Consider the following 21,252-nt stretch of genomic DNA (forward strand, 5'->3'; position numbering starts at 1 on the left):
GAAGACGACAGTACTCACGGGTGTCATCAAGACCCATGGTAGCAACAGAATGCATGCGGATTACAGAAATAGCAACCACCCTGCAGGGAATGTTAGAAGCTTGGCGGTTTAGTCGCAATTGTACGTAGGAATAGATCCCCTACATCAAGCCGAGTGATAGCATGGCAATGAGGCCGAGTCTCTTGACTAACGGTAGCTGCAATCGCCACAGAGTAGGTATTGGCTCTATGAAGAGAATCAAATCTGTGCAAAGGTTGAAAGCGAACTAAATTCCCGCGAGTTGTCAGCCTCAAGTCTAGAAGCTACGGTCATGAACTTTTGAAGATGGGGTTTACTCACACCGCACCACCACAGTACGGGAAGATCAAGACAGACGCCTTTCATGCCCACTGTCCACGCCTTGGCAATCGGTTTACACTGAAATATAGGGATAATACTCTCTTCAATTGCCTGAAAGCAAAGAAATAAGACGATAGCTTTGTTCATCATGACAAGGCGTCGGTTAGGGAGCATTCTGACATATAAGACCGCGAACGACATTTTGGCAAGAGCTAAGCCGTAGCTATAGGTTGCTGATGTGACGATAGTAAGCTTTGGCGTAGTCAGTCTACTTTGTCTCTATAGTTGTAAATCCAAGGTAGAGCCTGCCTTCAGAAACCGCTCGTAGCCTGACAGGCTAACGTCCTGGTGATGATTGCCAAATCCCGAATGAGCCGCTGTTCAACAAGATTAGTAGCCCGCCGCAATAAATCAAGTCACAGGAGTTACTTACAAACAAGAGTTGCGGTGTACATGGCCATTGTAAAAACCTGGACCTCCATATCGTAAGCCAATCACCAGTTCACGAAGATTTGTTGTTTGGGATTCGGCGTACCCAGCTCACAATGATTAAGACTGCACAATGAGTTAGCATGTCTGTGAATCAGCCAGAAAGCTAGCGCTGTTCTTACCATCGTCAAGCCCGTAAGTGTGCATGCTTGTTCTCACTGCTATGCGTATTGATATGACTAGAGTAGTAATGCATATCATGCCTACCGTCGAGCCGACGATTGTGTCCACCATGCTATCCGCCATGCCTACAAGCTCCTGTAGCCACGGCACGACTACCCTTCTGTCGGCACAGACCAAACGAGTTTTGCATAAAGCTTCTGGGCGTTCATGCCACAAATAAACCCGTCGCGTTCCCGTGGTTCAAGGCTTCATATCCCCTCGACTGTATGCCCCTATGTTCTGCTTCTTTTCTCACTGCATGTGGACAGCCTTAAAACGATATGACGTGATGGAGGTAAATAAGCGAGGGGTTGGAAAATAGTGTTAGATGTTTTGAATGTCAGAAAATGACTTTAAGAGGGGGTATTCTACTTTTGAGGTGCAACATAGTCCTGAATATGGAACCGAACAGCGTTCGGCCCGCGGAGCATCGCGAACAAAGTTCAGACTGGCTTAGTGAACTAGTCATGACAATCAAGATGGAAAAAGTCCAGATGTACCATGTGGACTACCGTGCATTTGATAGGTGAGCTAGGCTGTGCAGACTTCCACTTAAAGAATCTCCGAGAATTTTCCTTTTAGAACCTACAGTAGAGAAAAAAAGACAACTGGGTATGTCATGTTCCTAGCAGGTTCAAGTTATCATACCTTTATGTGCGGGTGGGCAAGCCGAAAGTTACTCGATTTAGGCCTTCGATCTACGAGACCTGAAGCAAATCTAATTACCACGCCTCTAGGAACATGCATGTATGATCATGCAAACAAAGACCTGCTCTGGAATTGCCGGATTATTGCTGTGCCGAGCTGCTCCGTAAGCTTTCTCTGGTGGGGGGTTGAGTCGTAGATAGGCAGTTGCTCATGAGGGGATAATTCATCAGACGCAAACTCAAAGTATGGCCATGGGAAACAAGTGACTCTCGAAAGTTCCGGCAAACGTGATGCTACAGTGAGACGACCAGTAATTACATATCGCTTCCGCTAGGCTTTTTGACATCCACGTGTAACTACGGGCTTTCCCTATCTGGAGTGAAAGGGATGTGGCGGTTTTGAACGTGGAGCAAAAGTCCAGACCTTCGGGCACTCCCAACACTGGGTAGCAAGAACTTTAAGCATGCTAACGTTTCTGCTATTGCGCAAGTGACTCGTACATCAAAATGCACCAACGCATTGCAAGATCTGACAAACTTGGTGTGGCTACCCGGGTCAAATAAACACGTACTCAGGGAAGTACAGTCTCGCCGAATTGAGAGGGAGAGAGAAAACACTGGAGGCATTATTTGATGACCTTTGTTATTAACCTCGGGAAAAAGGAAATATAATTGCCGTTCTCCAGCTCTCCGACCACGTATGAATTTTTGTATAGAGAACTTCGCATATCATTGTTGTCAACATACTATTTGTTTGTGACCGGTGGTGATAGCTACGTCAGTGGTCTGCTAATGGCTTATGACGTGGTAATCATCGGTTTCATTGCTATTTTCTTTAGTGGGGGGTTGCCCCATACATAGCATACCGGTACAACCGGACTAACAAAAAATGTGACGCAGGGTGGTTCAGATCCAAATGGCAGCATAACACAAAACCTCCCGTCATGTATGCTCGATCGGCTGTTGACGAGGAAACAGTCCAGTAATTTGATTTTAGATGTACATATTGATTGGTTTTTATGAGGTCCACCACACTTTGATTGTCTGAGAGTCGGGGACTGAAACCTCTAGTGAGCTCCATGTTCACCTTTATGATTTGGTCCCAAGGGACATTTCGAGGCTTCATGATCAGTTTTGCGGCCCTGAATTCAAACCATGAATGACTTGTTTCGGTTACGGTTGCAAGTACTGAAGTTTATTTCGCAAAGCGCTGCATCCTTGCACATCAACAAAAATGCTTGCAAGGGCGTTTGGCCTCCAGTACATCATGCTGGGAAATCAGCCTTGAATCAGTTAACTGTCTTAATATTGAAAATTAGATGTACATAGCTAGATTCGTAGTGAGAATTGAGATTTCATTAATCTTCGGCTCCAACGCTTTGCCTCGTAACAAGTCATTATGCAGTAATACGAATGAAGAATTTAGACACTACAACGATATCTCTTGAGAATAGAACTTCACTTGTGGGCTCGAGCAATATAAAAAAACACTTGAGTTTATCCTTTCATTATCAAGAGTCTCTCGTATTAGAAAATTAGTATTAGTTCATCTCGTACAAGCAATGAATGACTCATCCGATTATATCCTATGCAATCATGCCTTTTAAGGAGCAACATGACTTAACCACGGACTGCTGAGATCGGTATAAAAACTTGCTCCCTTGACCTCTGTTGGCGCCCCAGGGGTGGTAACGTTGCAGTTTTGGATCCAATTGCCCTGAGATTCTTGCTTCGTGGCGACATACTCCTTGTAGTCTTTCAACAAGCATGAGGAGCCAGGTCCGTTTTTACAAGATGGTAGCGGATATACAGCATCGTTAAGGCGAATACGGACATATGTCGCATTATGTGAGCCTTGCACTGGGGGTAAGGGTTGGGTGGAGTTGCATCTACTTCGCCGAATCGCCTGGGGGGATGTAGCGTTGCCAGCCACGACGCAGTTGAGTCGCTCAAAAGCAATAGTTCCCCGCATGGTTGTGAATCTAGAGCTAACAAACAAGCGATCGTCGTCTTTTTCGGTGCTGGAGAGGGGCTGTTGATCATCGAAGACTCCGGAGGCGGCTGCCAACTCGTTGAGCTGTCCATCATTGAGGAAAGACATGATGAGCTTCGGTAAATCGAAAGAGCTTCCATCCTCGCGTTTGCCGGTAACTGATGGACCCTTCTCTAAAATGCCCACCAGGGCATTCAAATAGGGTGTCATCATCTTTTGGGGAAGATCAGTGCCGAGGCCAACACCGTAGTAATAGCGAAGGTCCTGGAAGTATTCGTACTGAAGGAACTCCTCGTCGGAGAATATGTCGCACCATGGTGATAGACGTCCCAGTATCTGGCTCTCGTAGCCACATAGATACGGAATTTGGTTCACGTCGTCTGCAGTGAGGGTGAGGTTTCCTTCGATAAGTGCTTGCAGGCGAGCCTGAATTGGGGGGATGTAGACGCTCTTCCATTGAGTCACAGCGTCGCCTCCCTCAGTATCCTCGAAGGCCGGGCACATATCTGAGGGCGCCAAAGAATCGCCAATGCCGCTGGGAAAGCCTTTAGATGTAACGGAGATAACATCTCCGAAAAGGGTGGCATTTGTTCCTAAAAAGCCACGGACGAAAAGCTTTGCAGTTTGAAGAACTCGGGAGTAGTTGTTGGCCCAAACCATGAAATCATCACCTTCGGTATAGAGATCCGGATACCTGCCTCAGGTTAGCTAAATCTTCGGTTTTTTTTAGGATTGTATCGTCAATAATAGTACCTGGTTCGCAAGGTGTAGCCAAGGTCATGCGCCTCTTTGTACCCAGTCGGGCTCAGATTCGAGATCTGGGAAGAGGGGTTCGTCAACGCAGTCTGCCATTTAGGCAAAAAGCTAAGACTGCCAGACGCAGTGTAGTTCCCAGCTTGGAACTGCGCATGATAGAGTTAGGCGTATCCTAATCACTTGCAAAGGGACAATTGGGAACTGACTCGCTTTTGCATCGAGACCCATCCGTTGTAGGCGCCGGGATCAGGGAATCGCGATCCATGCCGAAGGACATACGCGGCTTGGTCGACGTAACAATTTGCTGGAATGTCTGACGAGATCCCATAAACATTGGGCCCTGAGTACGGAATGTCAATTGATGATTGGAATTGGTCTCGAGATATAGGTATCCATACCTGCGAACCAAGGACCATTGGCGCCCACGTGCTCAAGCGGATGTGCGGCGGAATCGCTAGCTGGAAGATTGATGTCCTGAACTGGTGCGAGGAACCTCGAACTTCCCTCTGCCACAGTCGCCGCAAGGCAAATGAGACTGAGTTTGATTGATGCCATATTGATTGTATATCGTGCCGCCAAAGAGCATGGAGCCAAACCATCAGATCACTGCACCTCCACGATGAGTTACCATGCGACTATATACAGTTGAGGCCAGTATTGTCTGTCCGGTCATTGTTGACCACGTGCTCTTGGCTGCTTGTTTACCTCCTGTCTTTCGCGGAAAACCGTGCCGCTACGGGCAACGTAGCATTACCACCAAGATGCACGTGAGGAATGCGTTTCTGTGATTCGATGGCGTATACAAGGTTGTGGGGAGACACCGGGGATGCAATCCTGGAAAAGGCCTTATCCCCGCGTGTGCTTTTACTAGCGTTATCAGATATTTATCACTTTCGGAACCGAGCCGTCTCCGAAAAGGAGATTATGGCAACGTTCGGTCGGTGTAATCTATTTCTCTGAATTTCGACCGGGGGTTGACCAATCCAGTCAGCCTGAATAAACACGAGTCGAGGAAAAAAGGCAGTGGATGAACGCGTGAATGTGACGTCAACGACACTTCTCAGAGATTGGTCGAATACATAGTCATTGGTTTACTGCCATCAATTCCATGTGCCTTCTTATTTATCCGGAGTGCATGCATACCGAGATTCGGTTACGACCAATTTACCCTCAAGCCATACCTGCGGAATATTACTTTCAGCCATTTCGTAACTGCTCTGGTCTCAAGGGTAAGTCAAACGTCCGCTGATCGATGATTGACCCACATACACGCCCAATGGCCGACATAATTTAAGATACGTCTTTCGGTATGGATGTGAGTAATGGAGTGAGAAAGTGTGGTAGGGGGGTTTCTACATCAGCCGGCAAACATAGTACAAGATACAGCCATAATTATCTTGACAACATCCGTCTCTCCTGGAAATACATTGCAATCGTGGACGTATTTTGCTGTTCTGCGGTAGACTGGGTTTGATATTCGCACTGAAATGGGCGAAAGCTCCTAGACTTCCAATGCGATTGAAGTTATGGAGGAAGATCAGATCTCGCAGTAGATAGTGCATTATGCAAAAGTACACGGACCGGGTGCATCCGTTTGATAAAGTTGCTGGTTGCATTATGTGTGAGGATAGCATATGGCAATATTCCTGTTGACGGTGCCTGGCTAGGACCATAAGTTCACAATATGAAAACCGAGTATACAGGTTTCACAGAATCCAACGATTCAATTCTATAGTTCTCATACCATACTGTCTACATAATTAGGGTCTTAACAGAGGGAGGCCTCCAGTATTCTAAGACGCCATCCGAGCTGACCTGCTTGAGCTTTAAGGTCTTCATGGGTTATGGGTGCGTATATGAAAACATAACGATTCTCAAGTCTAGCTGGTAATTAATGACATCCTCCAACTTTACTTTCACTCAAGTGCTGGCCTCAACAAAAATACCTGCTAGGGTGTTGTGGCTTTACTCGCCAGAGACTTGACTGTAGTTTCTGTGATGTTGATTACTGATCGGTGATGTTGTAACATGAAACCCATGACTTCTCTGGTAAAGAAGCACAAAGAAAGTACTCACTTTGGAATGCCAAGTTGAGCCACTGTTGGACGATTGTCTTTAACTTGAGCTTTGCTGCAATCCTTCTTTTCCCTCTCCCATCTTTCACTGACATTGAACAGTGAACATAAGTTGCTATTGAGAACGCAGAGAAGAAGAAATTCCCTACAGAATACAAAACCAAGGTATCTTAGTAATTAGGTGGAATGATCACCTTGGATGTTGATAACGCAAGGTTAGTCCATGTGATATAGTTAGCCAACTTCTATAGCACCATTCAGCTATTTTCACTTGTCTCTGAAGTAACTATAAAGTAAGAGAAGTCGTAATCCAACACAAGGGGGCCATTGCTTTGATCCTTGTTTCCGTAATAGGACAGGCATGCAGGGTATGCCAAGAGCTTTTGTATCCAGCTCATTGTGTTACGTTGTCTACTTAGAAGAAAGGGCTTGTATTCGTTCGTGCTGTTAATTGAGCCTGCATAACCGCTTGCAACTTTGGCAAACAGTCGACTGGAAAGTCTAACAGTTATCCAACAGCCGAAACAAACCCCCTCCCCCCGGAAGAGTATTATTGCCAAGGTGCCAGTGCCTCAGCAACGAAGGATAGTATCAGTAACTCTGAAGAAGTTTCGATTAACTGTACCTCAATATAAGTTGAGAGTATGGCTTTAGCCAAAGCTTTTCGTGGGTGGGTCATTCGGTTCTTAATAAAGGATGCTGTGGGTGAGGAGCATTAGTTAGGTATATTGCGAGTCACACAGTCCGATTTCAGCTGTCTCGGGTCACTAATCAATCCCGAACGCCGTTCGGCTCTATGAAGCAAGCCGAACCGAGGTCACTGTAAATTACTTTCGGCCGCTCATGGGAGATCTCTTATCGAGATGGTATCACAGAATGGAGCATGAAAGGCTTTGGGAGTACCACTACTTCATAGCGTCAACAATACAGCCCATGTATGGCAATTCCCAACTACCAAGAGTACCGATAACCCTAGGAATCCGCGCCATTTTAGGCAGATGTGGATTGTTTGTTTTCTTTTCGAAGAATGATATGGAAGGTGCAGTCACCGTGGAGCTACGCTATATGATTATGTTACCAGCCTGTGGGAGTCCTCATGTCTAATCCTTCAAATGTGGATAACTGTCTGCTGATAGTCTCGGGGTCTGGCATGGTCAAAGGGTCCCAGGAAGCACTTGCGTTCAGATATCTCGAAAAGAGTTGATCCATGGGAGGGTGCCCATCTTGCGACTCAGTCGTTGTGTGTTGGCCATGCCTGTGTGACTCCAATGGCTGGGGCGGCTCTGTCCCAGCCCTGGACCGGCTTATATGCGAGCCAAGCTTCTGCCGGATTTTCTTGACATAATCTGGCTCGTCTGGCTGGATTCCGCGTTGAGAAGAGAGATAATCATCTCTGACCTTCCATGCCCTCAAAATGAACTTGGCAAGAGCAATGTTGTACTCTTGAGAAGGATCGAAAAACTCGGGATGATATTCATAAAGGGCAGGCACTTGTTGCCATGCCCTTTCAACCAACGATCCCGTCATTCGGTGGCATAGCTGGCCAATCATCAAGATGACAACGTCGTATTGGAAGAGTAGCTTCAGAAGCCAGTGGAACCCTGGATGTTTGTTCGACCTGTAAGCATTAATGGTTTGTTCAGTGGTCATGACAGACCATTTGAATAGATTATCTTTTGGCGTCAGAATTTGAGTGCCCCATTCCGGCTGCTCCTGTGGGGGGCAAGCGGTCTCTTTGATCTTTTGAAGAATAAGAGACTTTAACAGCCCAGCAAACTCATGTACGGGGCCAGCAGAAGGATCAGAATTCTTCTCAATCACACTGTTCAATCGGTCTTCAATAGTTTTGATGAAGCCGCTTATGTGGGTTGATTGTACTTTGCTTCTTCTGCCGGAGCTAAGCGTACTTAGTTCGGCATAGAGCATAAGGGACTCAATGTCCTGCTTTTGCTGCACACAATAGCCGACCTGATAGACCAAGAGTGGGACCACCATTTCGGTCGGGCCTTCGCGTTCCTGGTATCGTTCTGTTGCACCTGTATGAAGATCGGCGTCGTTTAGATTTTTAGGCAGTTTGCAGTCGCTTGGTCGAGGTAGCAGCGACTGGCTAAGGCCTGATAGCATGGAGAATTTGGAGTCCAGCATGAATATTTGCCACCAGATTCGGCGCCGCATTTCCGTTTCGAAGGGTGGGAGGCCCAAAAGTTCACCGTCCCTGTGTAGGCCCATTTTCTGAGCAATGCGAACACAGATGCCATTGAGAATCCAGGCTCCGTGGATATTGCATCTTCCCTGAATTGACATCTCCCACAAAGTCAGCAGGTATATAAGTAGAAACAGAGTGACGTTGAACCTTACAATATGCAAGACCAAGGCTTGAAGAGTAGTTAGATCGTGTGCCTTGAGGAATTCTGCGCGCAGCAGGCTGGTCCTCACGCCGGAGGAAAACCGCCGGAAAGCAGCCTTGCATGTAGAGCCCAGCAAGGACATGCACTCTTCCTCCGTCATCGCAACGATAGACAGACTGTATACCGCAAAAAGAAGAGCCTCGACATTATGTGGGAGGGTTCCTGGGCTACTAGCTGCCTCGACCACAAATGGTTGTAATGTTGGTGCGTGGACGATTTTGGTGAGAGAATTGACCCGATCGAGGAAAGTTTGCCATAGTCGGAATATCTGACCGGCATTCGGATACAGCTCTTGAGGATCATCATACGGCGCATCTCCACCAACAAGTAAATACTCGCTGTAGTCGGGCATTGATGCTCCGGGGTCCCAATCGTGGGGTTCTGCTTCAACCGCCTCGTCTTCTTGTTCCACGAGCTCTCTCATCCCGCGCAACTGTTACCTTCATGTTAGCAGGCTTAGTCTTTAAGTTTGTAAAAGATATAAGCAACGTGCCTCCTCGTAAACTGTAGCCCAAAGGAAGTTGTCCATGAATCGCACGGTGCCATCTTCCATGACAAGCTTGCCAGCTGGTTTCCAATTGATCTCCTTATTCTCATATTGGGGGATGCTCGAAGACTGCGGTGGAGCAGCCGTACTTTCGAAGTCCAGAGGCTCTTTGCTAGATGCCGCATACTTGGCCAAAAGCTCCTCGCATCGAGCAAGTCTAGCTTGCAGCTCCGCATTGGGCCGTCTTCGCTTTCGCACCGGTGCTGGGATGCTGGGACTGCATGTTGCTTTAGACTGGTCGAGCTCATATTAGCGTTGGTCCAAGAGGAACTCGAGTACAGCAGATTTCTGGGATATATGCATGAAGGGAGACGGTTGACGTGGTCATTGGTGCCCGTCTCGATGAGGCGCCAAGTAGATGGGGAGAGGAAGGGTAAAGCAGCTGCTGTTCAGGGGCGAAACACAAGAACAAAATTCTCTTCTTTCATACCTTGACGCAATTTGCACAGGGGTGTTTGCGATCGCACTTAACCTTCCTGCGTTGGCATAGCACGCAAGCTAGAGGTCGAGAGTGTTTCGAAGAAGATGCCTTTTCCTTGGACGAGGTCGACATGTCGCAGGTGTGGGGATGGACGCCGAAAACCTGGAGGTGTCCGTCCAACCGACAGCGGGGACAAGTATATAGTGTTCACAGTACGTGGAGCGGTCGGGGTTCGGTCAGGGGCTCGCCGAACTGCGGAATTTCCCGTAGTGTGTGCTCTTGTAGCCTCTCTCCCCTTTGTTCCACTCCCCATTCTTTTTTCCAACAAGTGACTTAGCGTCCAGTAGCGTCGAGCAAGTCTGTGTAAAACCAGGTCCTGGACGTTGATGAGACGTCAAAGAGGAAGCTAAAGCCTAAATCGGAATCCGAGCCCTCACGTTCACATTAAAGCGGCACACTCGGCTTCAACCCCCCTTTAAGCTCGGATCCAAGTACCAAGCTTCGACTCTTACTGGACGAAGCCACAACTTTATGACTTCTTCTTGAACATGCCAGTGCTCGTTTTCTTGTGGAAAGCAGTAACTTTTTTTCCCCCGAGGTTTGTCTAGGCAAGAAAGCCATTAAACTCTGTTGCTCGGAGTGCCATCCAACCTCGCCGCCCTCGGTGAGAAACTCTTAAATGACAGAATACTGGACGAAACATGTAAAGGTTCACCCAAAATGCTTATGATGGGATCGGCCCCATTATTTCAATAAGTCATTCAGTACTTAATTCTGTGTTTAGGATTTGTTGCTATTGCCTAAGATTCAAAGAAGAACTGTGGGCATTCAACATATGGCTATGCACCAGTATTGATAAGACCGAGTCAGTCTTTGGCAGACGGGGATTAGCCAATTAGGTCCTACGGTCTCAGCCCAATCCTGCGCGTTGCGTATTAATAACGATTCACTGACTAACGGACCACTTTCGTACTATCGCCGATGTTAGTATTGCACACCGTTGAAACGTAACGGGTCAGCTTTGTAGTGTCCCGCTATGTGAGGTCATTAGTATTTCTGGGAGTCTCTTACTACAAAAGCAGTCAATTTGAGTAATTGCATAAGAATCAAAACAAGAGGATGAATAAGCCACCTGTCTCTGAGCCGAGCGCAAAATGTGCATGCCGCTTCGAGGCAAAAGGGAATTCTACTTCAAGAGACTAAGAAACACACTCGAAGACAGTCATCAGATGAAAGTTACTACTGAAGTGGTAAATAAGAAAATTGCATTCTAGGCTGTTGTCCGCCCTCAGCCTATGAGTCGCAAGCTGAATAGGCCAGGAGCCCGGGCCTTTCTAAATGTAAGGGCCAAGATCGATATGACCGTCGCCGTCAAGAAGTTGGAATAAATTGAGATCACCGAAACCGTGATCAACATCATTCCTTCCGTCAAGCACGGATAGATCCGGGGTTCGCGGTATGGACGCTGAAAGGCCGAGAAACGATGCATCCACATCCGCAAAGGACGGTGAGCCTAGGCCCAAGAAACCCGAACCCAAGTTACTAGACCTTGTATTCAGTGTTCGATCTGCGCTTGCAGGTGTAGCATGATCGTTTGTGGAAGAACGAGTGCTTTGGTCAGTCTCTGCGTTATCGCGGGGCACGAGGCCGAATAGCTGCGAGGAGCTTTCTGTTCTTTGGATTCGCTCTTGTAGCTCCTTTTTTTCCAAGTAGTCAAGAGCGGCATTGAGCAAGGACTTAGCAATGAGCGAGTACTGTGCAGCATGCGCATCACTTTTGGCGAAATGCTCAAGCACCATGATGGAGTTGCGAGTGTATTTCTCCAATATCCGCCCGAAAGAGCCAAGCAATCCAACGCCCAATATAAGCGACGAAGCGAACAGCCATGACCTGTGGCTCAGTTAGTTGACGGATATGGAAAGCCACGAGTTGGGTGTACTCACACTATCAGCGGCATATGCCCGTTCAGATACCCCCTCTCTGTGAGACCCACAAGGATGTCAACCATGAAGCTTGCCGCGTCGATGCATGCATCAGCAAGTTTTGACTTGCCAGATGCAAGTCCGGTTTTGCTGACGGAGACGCCCGCGGAACTGTCGGCCAAGCGTTTGTGCAGTTCATACATCAGAAACGGTCGTGATACTAAGATGACGGCTGCACCAAGATCAGCTTGAGGCGAAAGGCAACTGGATTATAAGATATGAGTCTTACCATAGTAGTAGGAGCAGAGTACTTGACAGGCTCCAGTTATCTTGCTTGGGTCATCTTCGGTTGAGGAAGCGGACACAACATCTTTCAGTCTCTGCAGCCAGCGAACAGACCAGTCTCGCAGCTGTCGTGAAATGCCTTCAGTTAGTTGATAAGAAACCTTCTTCCGTGAATAAACCTCCACAACAATGCCTTCGGTGATCAAAAAGATTTGTGCGGAAGCGTTGAGGAGGTCAAAGATTTCTTGTCCGCTTTCGTCCGAGGCTCGATACGGTACAGTGCAGTCGACATCTGATGTCGCAGGTGGTCGGCCCATCGACGTGCTTAAGAAGAGATCCAATACGCGCAAACTCTTCCATAAACGGTCTCTATCAAAGAGTCAGCCGCTACAAGACAGCTTAATACAGATGAAAGTCAGCTCCGTACCGTTGTTTGTGTATTTCAGGGCCAAATCGACCATTGATTTCAGTACGATGTATCCCGATTGAGTATGCTGCTCTAACTGCAATGCCTGGAATGAAGATCAGCGACGAGCTTCTTGACTTTGCCATACTTCCCGTTTCATACGTACCAAAAAACAGAAATGCCCCGTTCATTTGACATGACCCAAGCATGTAAAGAGTAACGAGGATGAAAGTCTGAATGGTGGGAACATTGATGTTGCCGCTGAGGTTGGCCAAGGCAATGTTGCGTGCGTATTCAAAGTAAGCCGAAGCACGGTCTTCCTCGGAAGACTGATAGCCTATGGCAAGGACAAGATAGAAAGTTGCTGATGATGCATCCTGTAAGCGGTGGGTTTGTTGAGCCCAAGATCCCACCTCGTCCACAAAATGCGCATGGCCGAAGAGATCTACAAGGCCGCTGGTCTACAACAAAGATGATATGGTTATTAAAGTTGCTCTTTCAGCTGGGGATTTCGCCCTGTCTTACAACTGCATGATAGGTGGCAATGGCTCTGGGTATCGTTGCCAAGTGCAGGCCAGGCTCTTCGTTGCCGGAGCAGTGAGCGGGCGGTCTGAAAGGAGGATTTTCACTTTGATGTGCGAAGACTTGTGGATCTACGCGCGTGTTCACCAACTGCCGGACGGTCTGGAAGAACGATAATGGCGCACAGTCTCCGATGAAGACTACATCATTGCCGGTCAGCCGGGGAAGGGAGAGACGACGACTGCAAAACGTACTCAGTTTTCCTTGGGCATCACACAAGAGGCGCGCCTCCCTGGGAACCTCAGTCTCCTCTTCCGCCAAAGGGTCGTTGCCAGACACCGACTGCCGGGTCTCGGATTGACGATCTGGTCCGTTGTGCACAGATGGGGACGGGGTTCTCGGTGTCGGAGCCGGCGCCCGCCGTCTCTGCTGAGGCGAGTACCGGCAGGTGGAAGGACGTTGCCGTCTCAAGCAGTAACCGCATGGTAGTTTCCCGTCGCATTTGACTATATTAGGATGTCAGAGTCGGGTACACAAGGATGGGTGAACTTTGCGGAAGTCTCTTGCGGAAACAAGCCGCAACTCCGTTATTGCTCTGTGGAATTGTTGCCCGGGCTAGGAGTATTGGGGTTCTCCTTAGAAACCGGTGGATACAGTACCTTTTCGAGCTTTGCAGCTGTCGCATGCATTGGCAACTCTTGTACGGACATAAGTGTGCGGCGATGGCTGCCGCACCGAGACATCCTCCATGCTGGTGCCGCCGATATCACCTTGTGGTTGTAATTACAGGCACACGCGGAAGAGAGAAGATCGGACGCGGAGGAAGAAACCACTGGAGCCGAGGACAGGAAAGTTTTCCGGGGCCGGAATAGGCTCCACGCTAGCCTTGGTTGGAGCTTAACAAGTCCAATGTAGGGACCCCATGACAGCAGCTTCTTACAGTGGCTCCGAGACGATGCACGGTAGCGGTTGCACTGTACCTCCGTCATTACCTGACCTGATCCCCCCCTGACAAACCAATGTTGGGCTGTACAACAGCAACTTTCCGCCCCACAAACATCCATCCATCCGCTGCTAATCCACCCGAAGGGCATCCGTCGTTTGAGCCGCGCATGTTGTGTGGCTCCCGTGACTCGTCATCGCAATTATCGATCACATTTTACGTGAGCGCAACCGAACCCGCTCCTCCGGAAGACGGGACACGCGCATTAATCATGGCCGGACACGTGTGAGTCAATCCGTTGCATTCCGTGGGGGTGTGTGTGCGGGTGTATAGAGGTATCCTAAGCGATTTTGCGCGTTTATCTCGAAATCTTTACTGATTAGTATGATTTACCAGAAACACAATGGATGATGTTCTCATCTCTAATTGTATGCTCCGTGATTCGAAACAGATTGACGAAGCTGATGAGAAAAAGTGTCTCCTAATTTACTCCGCTCCTCAATTAGGCTGCTCATCTCTCGAGGACCATTGATACAAACCCTGTTCGTAAATCATGTGCAAGCGCGACTAACTGAGAGTCCTGTTCCATTCCCAGACAGAGATGCCATATTAAGTGACACGGGGGTGCTCTCAATGCAATTTTTAGAGTATTTGGCATGGAACCGCTGCCTTCTATCTGCAAAGCTGGCCAAGCAATCGCTGGAAAAGTATGTGGCCATATCGGTGTAAACGCCTCCGAGCCGCATCCATTAACTTTGAAAGTCTTTCGCAAGTCATTCGAGCGATGGCCATGGTCCAAGACCAACATACGTCGTTATCAAGCGATCTGAGGTCGTCGCTGCAGCTTATTGATGGCGACATTGTACAGGCCATACAGGCCCTCAAACAATCGACACCAATTCCGGAAGAAGCCCTCGAAAGGGATATGCGGGAGCTACTCAAGGCGTTGGAGCACTACAAACAAATTCACGATAGTAGACAATCTGAGGACCTGGAATATCCATTTAAAAGGGGAGAACGCCAAATCAAAGACGCATTTGCTGCTTTCCTCCCTAACATAGCAGCGCCGCCCGCGAGGTCGCGAACGAAAACAATCATGTCACTGAACATCAACACTCAACCAGATTTTGAAACTTTTGCTTTAGGGCCCTACCAGTTTCCGAGATTATTCAACGGCCTGTGGCAATTATCTTCACCTGCATGGGGCTGCGGGAGCGACAGGAAACAAGAGGAGGAGCTCATCCGACTTGTACAGTCTGGGTTTACTGCCGCGGACATGGCAGACCACTACGTATGTCGCATATTGGATGAGCTGAGCAAGAAATTGACGTTGCTTGGTAGGGCGATGCTGAGCTGGTCTACGCAAACTTTAGGAACCGCTTGTCGCCCAGTGTTAGATCACAAGTCCTTGCAGCCACAAAGTGGTGTGTATTTGAACCTCCAGCTGAGCCATTAACGTATAAGCTTGTATTTGAAAAGGTAAAAGAGCGATATCGACGCCTTGGCGGCCGCGTCGAGTTGCTGCAATTCCACTGGCACGATGTAAGTCAGCGTCATGATCTCCACACTAGAGAATCAACTTGGCGATTTAGAAAAAAAAAGAAAAAGGACACTGAAACTAACGATGCTATTGTTAAGTATTCATGTAAAGACTATCTGAATATTTTGGTTGACTTGGTGCGCCTCACTGCGGTACACCCCAATCTAGTGTCCACCATCGGGCTCTGCAATTTTGATTCGGAACACACAGTCGAAGTTTGCGAGTACCTGATAGCCAAGACAGGCTCTGTCGGGATCGTTTCCAACCAAGTCCAGGTAACTATCGACCTGCATCGTTGTTCTTTAGGCCACGAATTTCTGAAAGTTGTTTCAGTTTTCCCTTATTGACTCTCGACCACTTCACCTCATGGTTAATGTTTGCGCCAAGTATGGGCTGAAGCTGCTTACGTACGGCTCAGTCGTAAGTAAATTATAATTGAGCACTTCTTCTCCGGCTAACCTCGATAGTGTGGTGGTTTCTTGTCTGCACAATGGCTGGGTCAAGTCGCGCCAGACATTTATTCAGAGTCATCCCAGCTGACGCCATCGCAGCGCAAGGTGAGGACGATGATACAAATCTACTCTAAGTGAGGACATGGATTTCAGGCTGACATGAAGTTACGCAGTACCATGACATTATCATGAGTTGGGGAACATGGCAAGATTTTCAGGACCTATTATGCGAACTCTCTGTGATTGCAGAGGAGCACCGTGTGAGCTTGACCAACATTGCGACTCGGTGGGTCCTCCAACAGCCCTCAGTCGGTGCCGTTATAGTCGGTACTCGCTTGGGTGCATCTAGCCATGTCCATGACAATCTCGCGACGTTCCGCTTTGCCTTGAAGGACTGGGACTTGGAAAAGATGAACGCACTTGCGCTGGGCAAAAAACGTAAAAAGATGCGACGCTTAGTCTCAAAGCTGGGTGACTGCGGAGCTGAGTGTCGGATTAGCCGTTGAAATCAAAGAACGCTATTGAGTCTGTCTTTCAAGATGCAACTCAAAACAATTCGTGGAGACCACGCTGCTTCAAATTGAGAAAATTCACAGGTAGCGTCCATGTCAAGGTTGCCGTGCTAGTATGATTGATTAATTTGTAACTGCTCTAGGTAGCAATACCAAAAGTGTGTGCACGAGCGAATGGTTTCGTCACTTCGACCGCGCTTTGAGATCGTGTGTTGCCTGATGTTATTTGTAAAGCTTGTGCGCCATTCTTGCATCGCGGCAAAGCGATGCAGAACATTGGTCTAAAGCGCAATTAACCCGTTGCGGACCGAAGCCGACATGGACTACCGCTGACAAGTCAGCATACAAGAATCCAATATTCTGACCCGCTGGCAAGCGCGACACTGCTTTTTGGGACAATAGCCAAGCCGCGCGTGTGTACACCTGCAATCCAAGTGCTGAATGGTCTGCTGCGAGCTCGGAGCAAAAAGGTCCTGACATGGCCTGGAAATACTAATGCCAAGCGGTATTCCTGCATGAACAAAACTCGGTGCAGCAAGGAATCGAGGATGAGTGGGCCCAGAAGTACTTGGAACCATCCGTGGGTCGATCCGAGATCCGAAGCTCCGCGTCACTGGCAGAAAGAAAGCTGCGCCATGCGGATGCAACTTTCCTCGTTAGTGGATCCTTCGTCATGTGTATGGAGCGTGCAGGCAACACACGGATAACAGTTTGTTCGCCTCGCATTAGTTGTTGGTATTTGTCTAAAACCCATGCCGATGACTTCGACTGCTCTCTGGATATCATGAATCGTAGCACCAAAACATTTACTTTCGTGCCTCTCTCTCCAACTGTCCAGCCTGTAGAGTCTCGTCCCTAGTTTGCTTGAGGAATGGCATTAATGCCGTACCTCCCGTGCCGGTGAGCTGCTCATCTTTGACTGCAGATGTGCTTGCCAAGTCGACCTTGGCGCCGCTGTATGCCTTCTTTGACGGAAGGACGATATAACGAGTGACAATTTGCAAGTGTTTGTTTCTGAACTCAGTCATGGTCTTGGTCGCAACTTGGTATGCTTCGCGGAACCTTTCCTGCTCGACTGTAGAAGCCGGTAACTTGGCGAACTCGCGAATGCTACCCATACGGGAAACGTGCTCAAGGAAGCGCTTGTGTGGTCCCGGCATGTAGCTGCGGACTTCCTCGTGAAAAGCCGGCACTTTTTCTTTGCTGGCAGCACCTTTGCTGGCATGCGGATTGCTGTTGCCTTCCGAGGTATGCTCAACGCCCAACACGATATCGAGGAATTGGATAAGTGAGCTTTGCCCATTGCTGCCTCCTCGAAGTTGCTGCCAGCTACCACGGCCGTCCCCCTCGTTGTAGAAGATACCGTTGGGCAGACCAGCCGCTGCCATATTTTTGCTGCCAGCTAGGAACGGGCGGATCTCGTAGAAGAAAACCATCGGGTCGCAATGCTCATACATTCGCTCAAGGAGGGCACCGATTTCTCGAATGTTGCCAGACAAGCCATCGAGTGCTTTTGTGATAGTGTCGTAGTCTCTTGTCTTGATAGACTCCAGTGCTTTAAGCATATCAGTGATGATGCGAGCACCCTGCGCCTCCATAGCCACTGAAACTAGGTAAAACCAAGCTTCATCTTTGGTTCCAGTAAAAGTATGAAGAGATTCTAGCGAATCCAGATCGGTGAAGTCATCTGTGATTGACAAGAAGTTCCATAGGTTTAGACCCGCATAGGTCGCAACGGGAGGAACTTCAAGGTGTTTGGAAATGGATAGGAGAGGTACTGATACAGCTGGTGGTAGAACCTGGGTTTGATATAAGAAACCTTAGATATCATTTCGGAATGGTACCAGCTACTTACCTCCTCGGCGTTCTCTCCACCCCAGACGTAAGCATGCGTTAAAAAAACCAAAATGACATACGCCCGTCTCCACTCCGCTTCACTCTGTAGCTTGTCCGTCGACAGTACAGGAAGAGAGTCTACCTCTACCCGCAGCTTTCCGGCCTTGAGAAGTTGCGGAAGATGTTGAATGACCTTTTCCCAAGGGGCAAAATACGGATCAGGGAGGACTTTGAGGGGTGCTTCGGTAGGAAGGAAACCGTTTGGTGTGATGGCGTATTTCCTCAGAGGAAATACATCGAGTTGCGCCAACTCTGTAGATATGGGCAGGGCATGAGGAGACATTGGAACAGGAATTGATCTTTGACAAAAGCAACCGATGGCTGAAAAGATAGAACAAACTTTGGCAGAAGTGATGAAAGGTCTGTCGAGTTACTTGAATCGAGGGTTGTGCGATGAACCAAGTCAATGCGAGTCAAGAAACGTTGAGATAAAGAAGTATTTCTCACAGTGCCTGTGACAATTCCAGTCTTCCGCATCACCCGTCGGCTTTGTTGCGCATACCCTGGAGAATCTCGTGTCATCCCGACATGTAAGTGGGCCAAACCGAAACCCGTCCATGTCGGTTACATGCGGAAGCGCTAGGCTTTGAGCGGAAGCGGAAGGCGGATAGTGGTGGGGCCGCTCGTGGACTTTGCGGAATGACGATGCGCGTTATTATCTTGAGTTCCGAGAGGAGGCGTCGGGTACAAAGACAAAAGAAACACCCAGGCTTTTCAGAACAATGTGCCATAATTGAAGGTTCTCAATTCAACAATCAAATTTGATCATAGCCTCTCGTACGATTCAATATGGAGTTCGCCGCCTTTGCAGAGCAGATCCGATCCGGCCGTCCGGCCAAGTTCCCTGCCAACGCAACCAGTTTTGAGTTCGCCCAGCAGCTTGACGCTCAGGACAGTCTTGGACACCTGCGCGATGAGTTTATCATTCCGACGAAGGGTTCCTTGAAGAAGAAGTCTTTGGATGGCACTCTTCCAGGTAAGATTTCCGAAAAGACTGTACCACCAGACAGCTCGTTTTCATTCCAACAATGTTCTTTTGCTGACCGTCGAAAAAGACAAACAAGCCCTCAACGGCCATATAAACGGGTTCAAGGGCAAAAATGGGGCCAGTGACTCAACAGAGGATGACGAGACACCTTCAGTCTACTTCTGTGGTAACTCATTGGGAGTTCCGCCCAAGTCAGTCAAGGAATACATCCATGCTCAGTTGGAGACATGGGCCTCAATTGGAGTGAACGGCCACTTCCAGGGACTTGAGAACTCCCCACTGGTGTGCTGGCAAGACATGGCCGAGGACGTCGCAAAGAAGAGTGCACACATTGTCGGCGCTTTGCCTGAAGAGGTCGTCATGATGAACACCTTGACTGCCAACCTGCATTTCTTGATGGCTAGCTTCTACCGACCGACAGAAAAGAAGCACAAGATCATTCTTGAATGGAGACCATTCCCTAGTGATTATGTGAGTTTAAATTTATGCCACACCCTTCTGATCGGCTACTGATATGAGAAGTACGTCATCGAGTCGCAAATTCAGTGGCACGGGTTGGACCCGACCAAGTCGATGGTCCCGATTCAACCCGATGAGAACTTTTACATCTCTACGGATCTGATATTGAAGACCATCGATGAGCACGCTGATGAGACTGCCTTGCTCCTACTTCCGGGCATTCAGTACTACAGCGGACAACTCTTCGACATGCCTCGCATCACCGAGTACGCCCAGTCCAAGGGCATTGTGGTTGGTTGGGATCTTGCCCACGCAGCTGGTAACGTTGAATTGAAGCTTCATGACTGGAACGTCGATTTTGCGGCATGGTGCACCTACAAGTACCAAAATGCTGGACCAGGATCCATGGCTGGTGCCTTCGTGCACGAACGGCACGGAAAGGTCGATACAAGCGAAGGCAAGCCGAAGTTTCGACATAGGCTTACAGGCTGGTACGGAGGTGACAAATCTGTGCGGTTCAACATGGACAACAACTTTCTCCCTACCGTTGGCGCTGGCGGTTTCCAAGTTTCGAACCCTTCAGCTATTGACCTGGCATCTCTCTCGGGTGCTCTGTCCGTATTCAGCAAAACGAACATGACAGAATTGCGAACGAAGTCGCTCGTTTTAACGGCGTACGCAGAGCACCTTCTGGACACCATATTGGCAGACGACACCGGCAGTGAGCCGTCATTCCGAGTCATCACACCTAGAAACGCACATGAAAGAGGCGCTCAGCTCAGTGTTCTCCTGAGGGATGGCTTATTGGACCGCGTTTCCGAGGCTTTCGTTGAGGCAGGTGTTGTCTGTGACAAGCGGAAACCAGGTGTTATTCGTGTCGCGCCGGTTCCGTTGTATTGCACTTTCCAAGATGTATGGAAGTTTATGGATACTCTCAGGAGGGCGATTGCCTGAGGGACAGTTGACCGTGGTCGGTTGTTGATTGAAATTATTTAGCGTAATATCTACACAATCCATTTTCAACCTTTGCAACATCCAGCCAATGGAAATTTGTCATTGTGAGTCTTGGCTCAGGTGCTTGTCCACGTGTTGTCGTCGTACACCAAGTTGCAACTCCTCCAGCACAAAAACAACCCAAAAAAACATATCCACGCACTGGATTAAAGTAAAAAGGACTTCTGGTGCAACATCTCCCAAACTCTTTTGATCTTCTTCAAAGGAGCAAGCCATGCATGTATGGGTCTGAGATCAAATCTGAACGAGTCGATTAGCACTAGGGTCTTTGAGCGATTTAAGTTTACGAGTAGCCAAAAACTATTGTTGTAAAGGAAGGACACATGTTTAAGACAACTTCTTTGTAAAAGTCTTTAGGAATACCGCTATGAGCCTTGATCGGAATTCAAATGATGAGTGGCTCTAGTTTTTGGGATTCCAACGACCAAAATAAATTTCTCAACCAATGGACTGCACCACTGCAGAGTGAGTGTGGC

At 48.4% G+C, this 21,252-nt stretch overlaps 4 protein-coding genes across 4 annotated transcripts; 1 reads left to right on the forward strand and 3 right to left on the reverse strand.

Annotated features, from left to right (window-relative positions):
• Positions 1-3,240: 3,240 nt before the first annotated feature.
• On the reverse strand, positions 3,241-4,134 carry ColSpa_10332 (repressible alkaline phosphatase; the record flags this gene model as incomplete). Its single annotated transcript, XM_049276544.1, has 1 exon — positions 3,241-4,134. The coding sequence occupies one exon, from the start codon at positions 4,132-4,134 to the stop codon at positions 3,241-3,243; it is 894 nt and encodes a 297-aa protein (XP_049132501.1).
• A 9,139-nt stretch (positions 4,135-13,273) lies between these two features.
• On the reverse strand, positions 13,274-13,456 carry ColSpa_10333 (uncharacterized protein; the record flags this gene model as incomplete). The annotated part of the gene is made up of 1 exon (XM_049276545.1): positions 13,274-13,456. The coding sequence occupies one exon, from the start codon at positions 13,454-13,456 to the stop codon at positions 13,274-13,276; it is 183 nt and encodes a 60-aa protein (XP_049132502.1).
• A 3,769-nt stretch (positions 13,457-17,225) lies between these two features.
• On the reverse strand, positions 17,226-18,017 carry ColSpa_10334 (indoleamine 2,3-dioxygenase; the record flags this gene model as incomplete). Its single annotated transcript, XM_049276546.1, has 1 exon — positions 17,226-18,017. One exon carries the CDS (start codon positions 18,015-18,017, stop codon positions 17,226-17,228), a length of 792 nt encoding a protein of 263 aa, XP_049132503.1.
• Positions 18,018-19,104: 1,087 nt separating this feature from the next.
• Positions 19,105-20,716, forward strand: ColSpa_10335 (kynureninase 1; the record flags this gene model as incomplete). The annotated part of the gene is made up of 3 exons (XM_049276547.1): positions 19,105-19,291; positions 19,326-19,774; positions 19,826-20,716. The coding sequence occupies 3 exons, from the start codon at positions 19,105-19,107 to the stop codon at positions 20,714-20,716; spliced, it is 1,527 nt and encodes a 508-aa protein (XP_049132504.1).
• Positions 20,717-21,252: the final 536 nt, after the last annotated feature.

The sequence above is a fragment of the Colletotrichum spaethianum genome (genome assembly GCF_022836535.1).
Source record: "Colletotrichum spaethianum MAFF 239500 DNA, contig34, whole genome shotgun sequence".
In the NCBI taxonomy this organism is placed as follows: Eukaryota; Fungi; Ascomycota; class Sordariomycetes; order Glomerellales; family Glomerellaceae; genus Colletotrichum; species Colletotrichum spaethianum.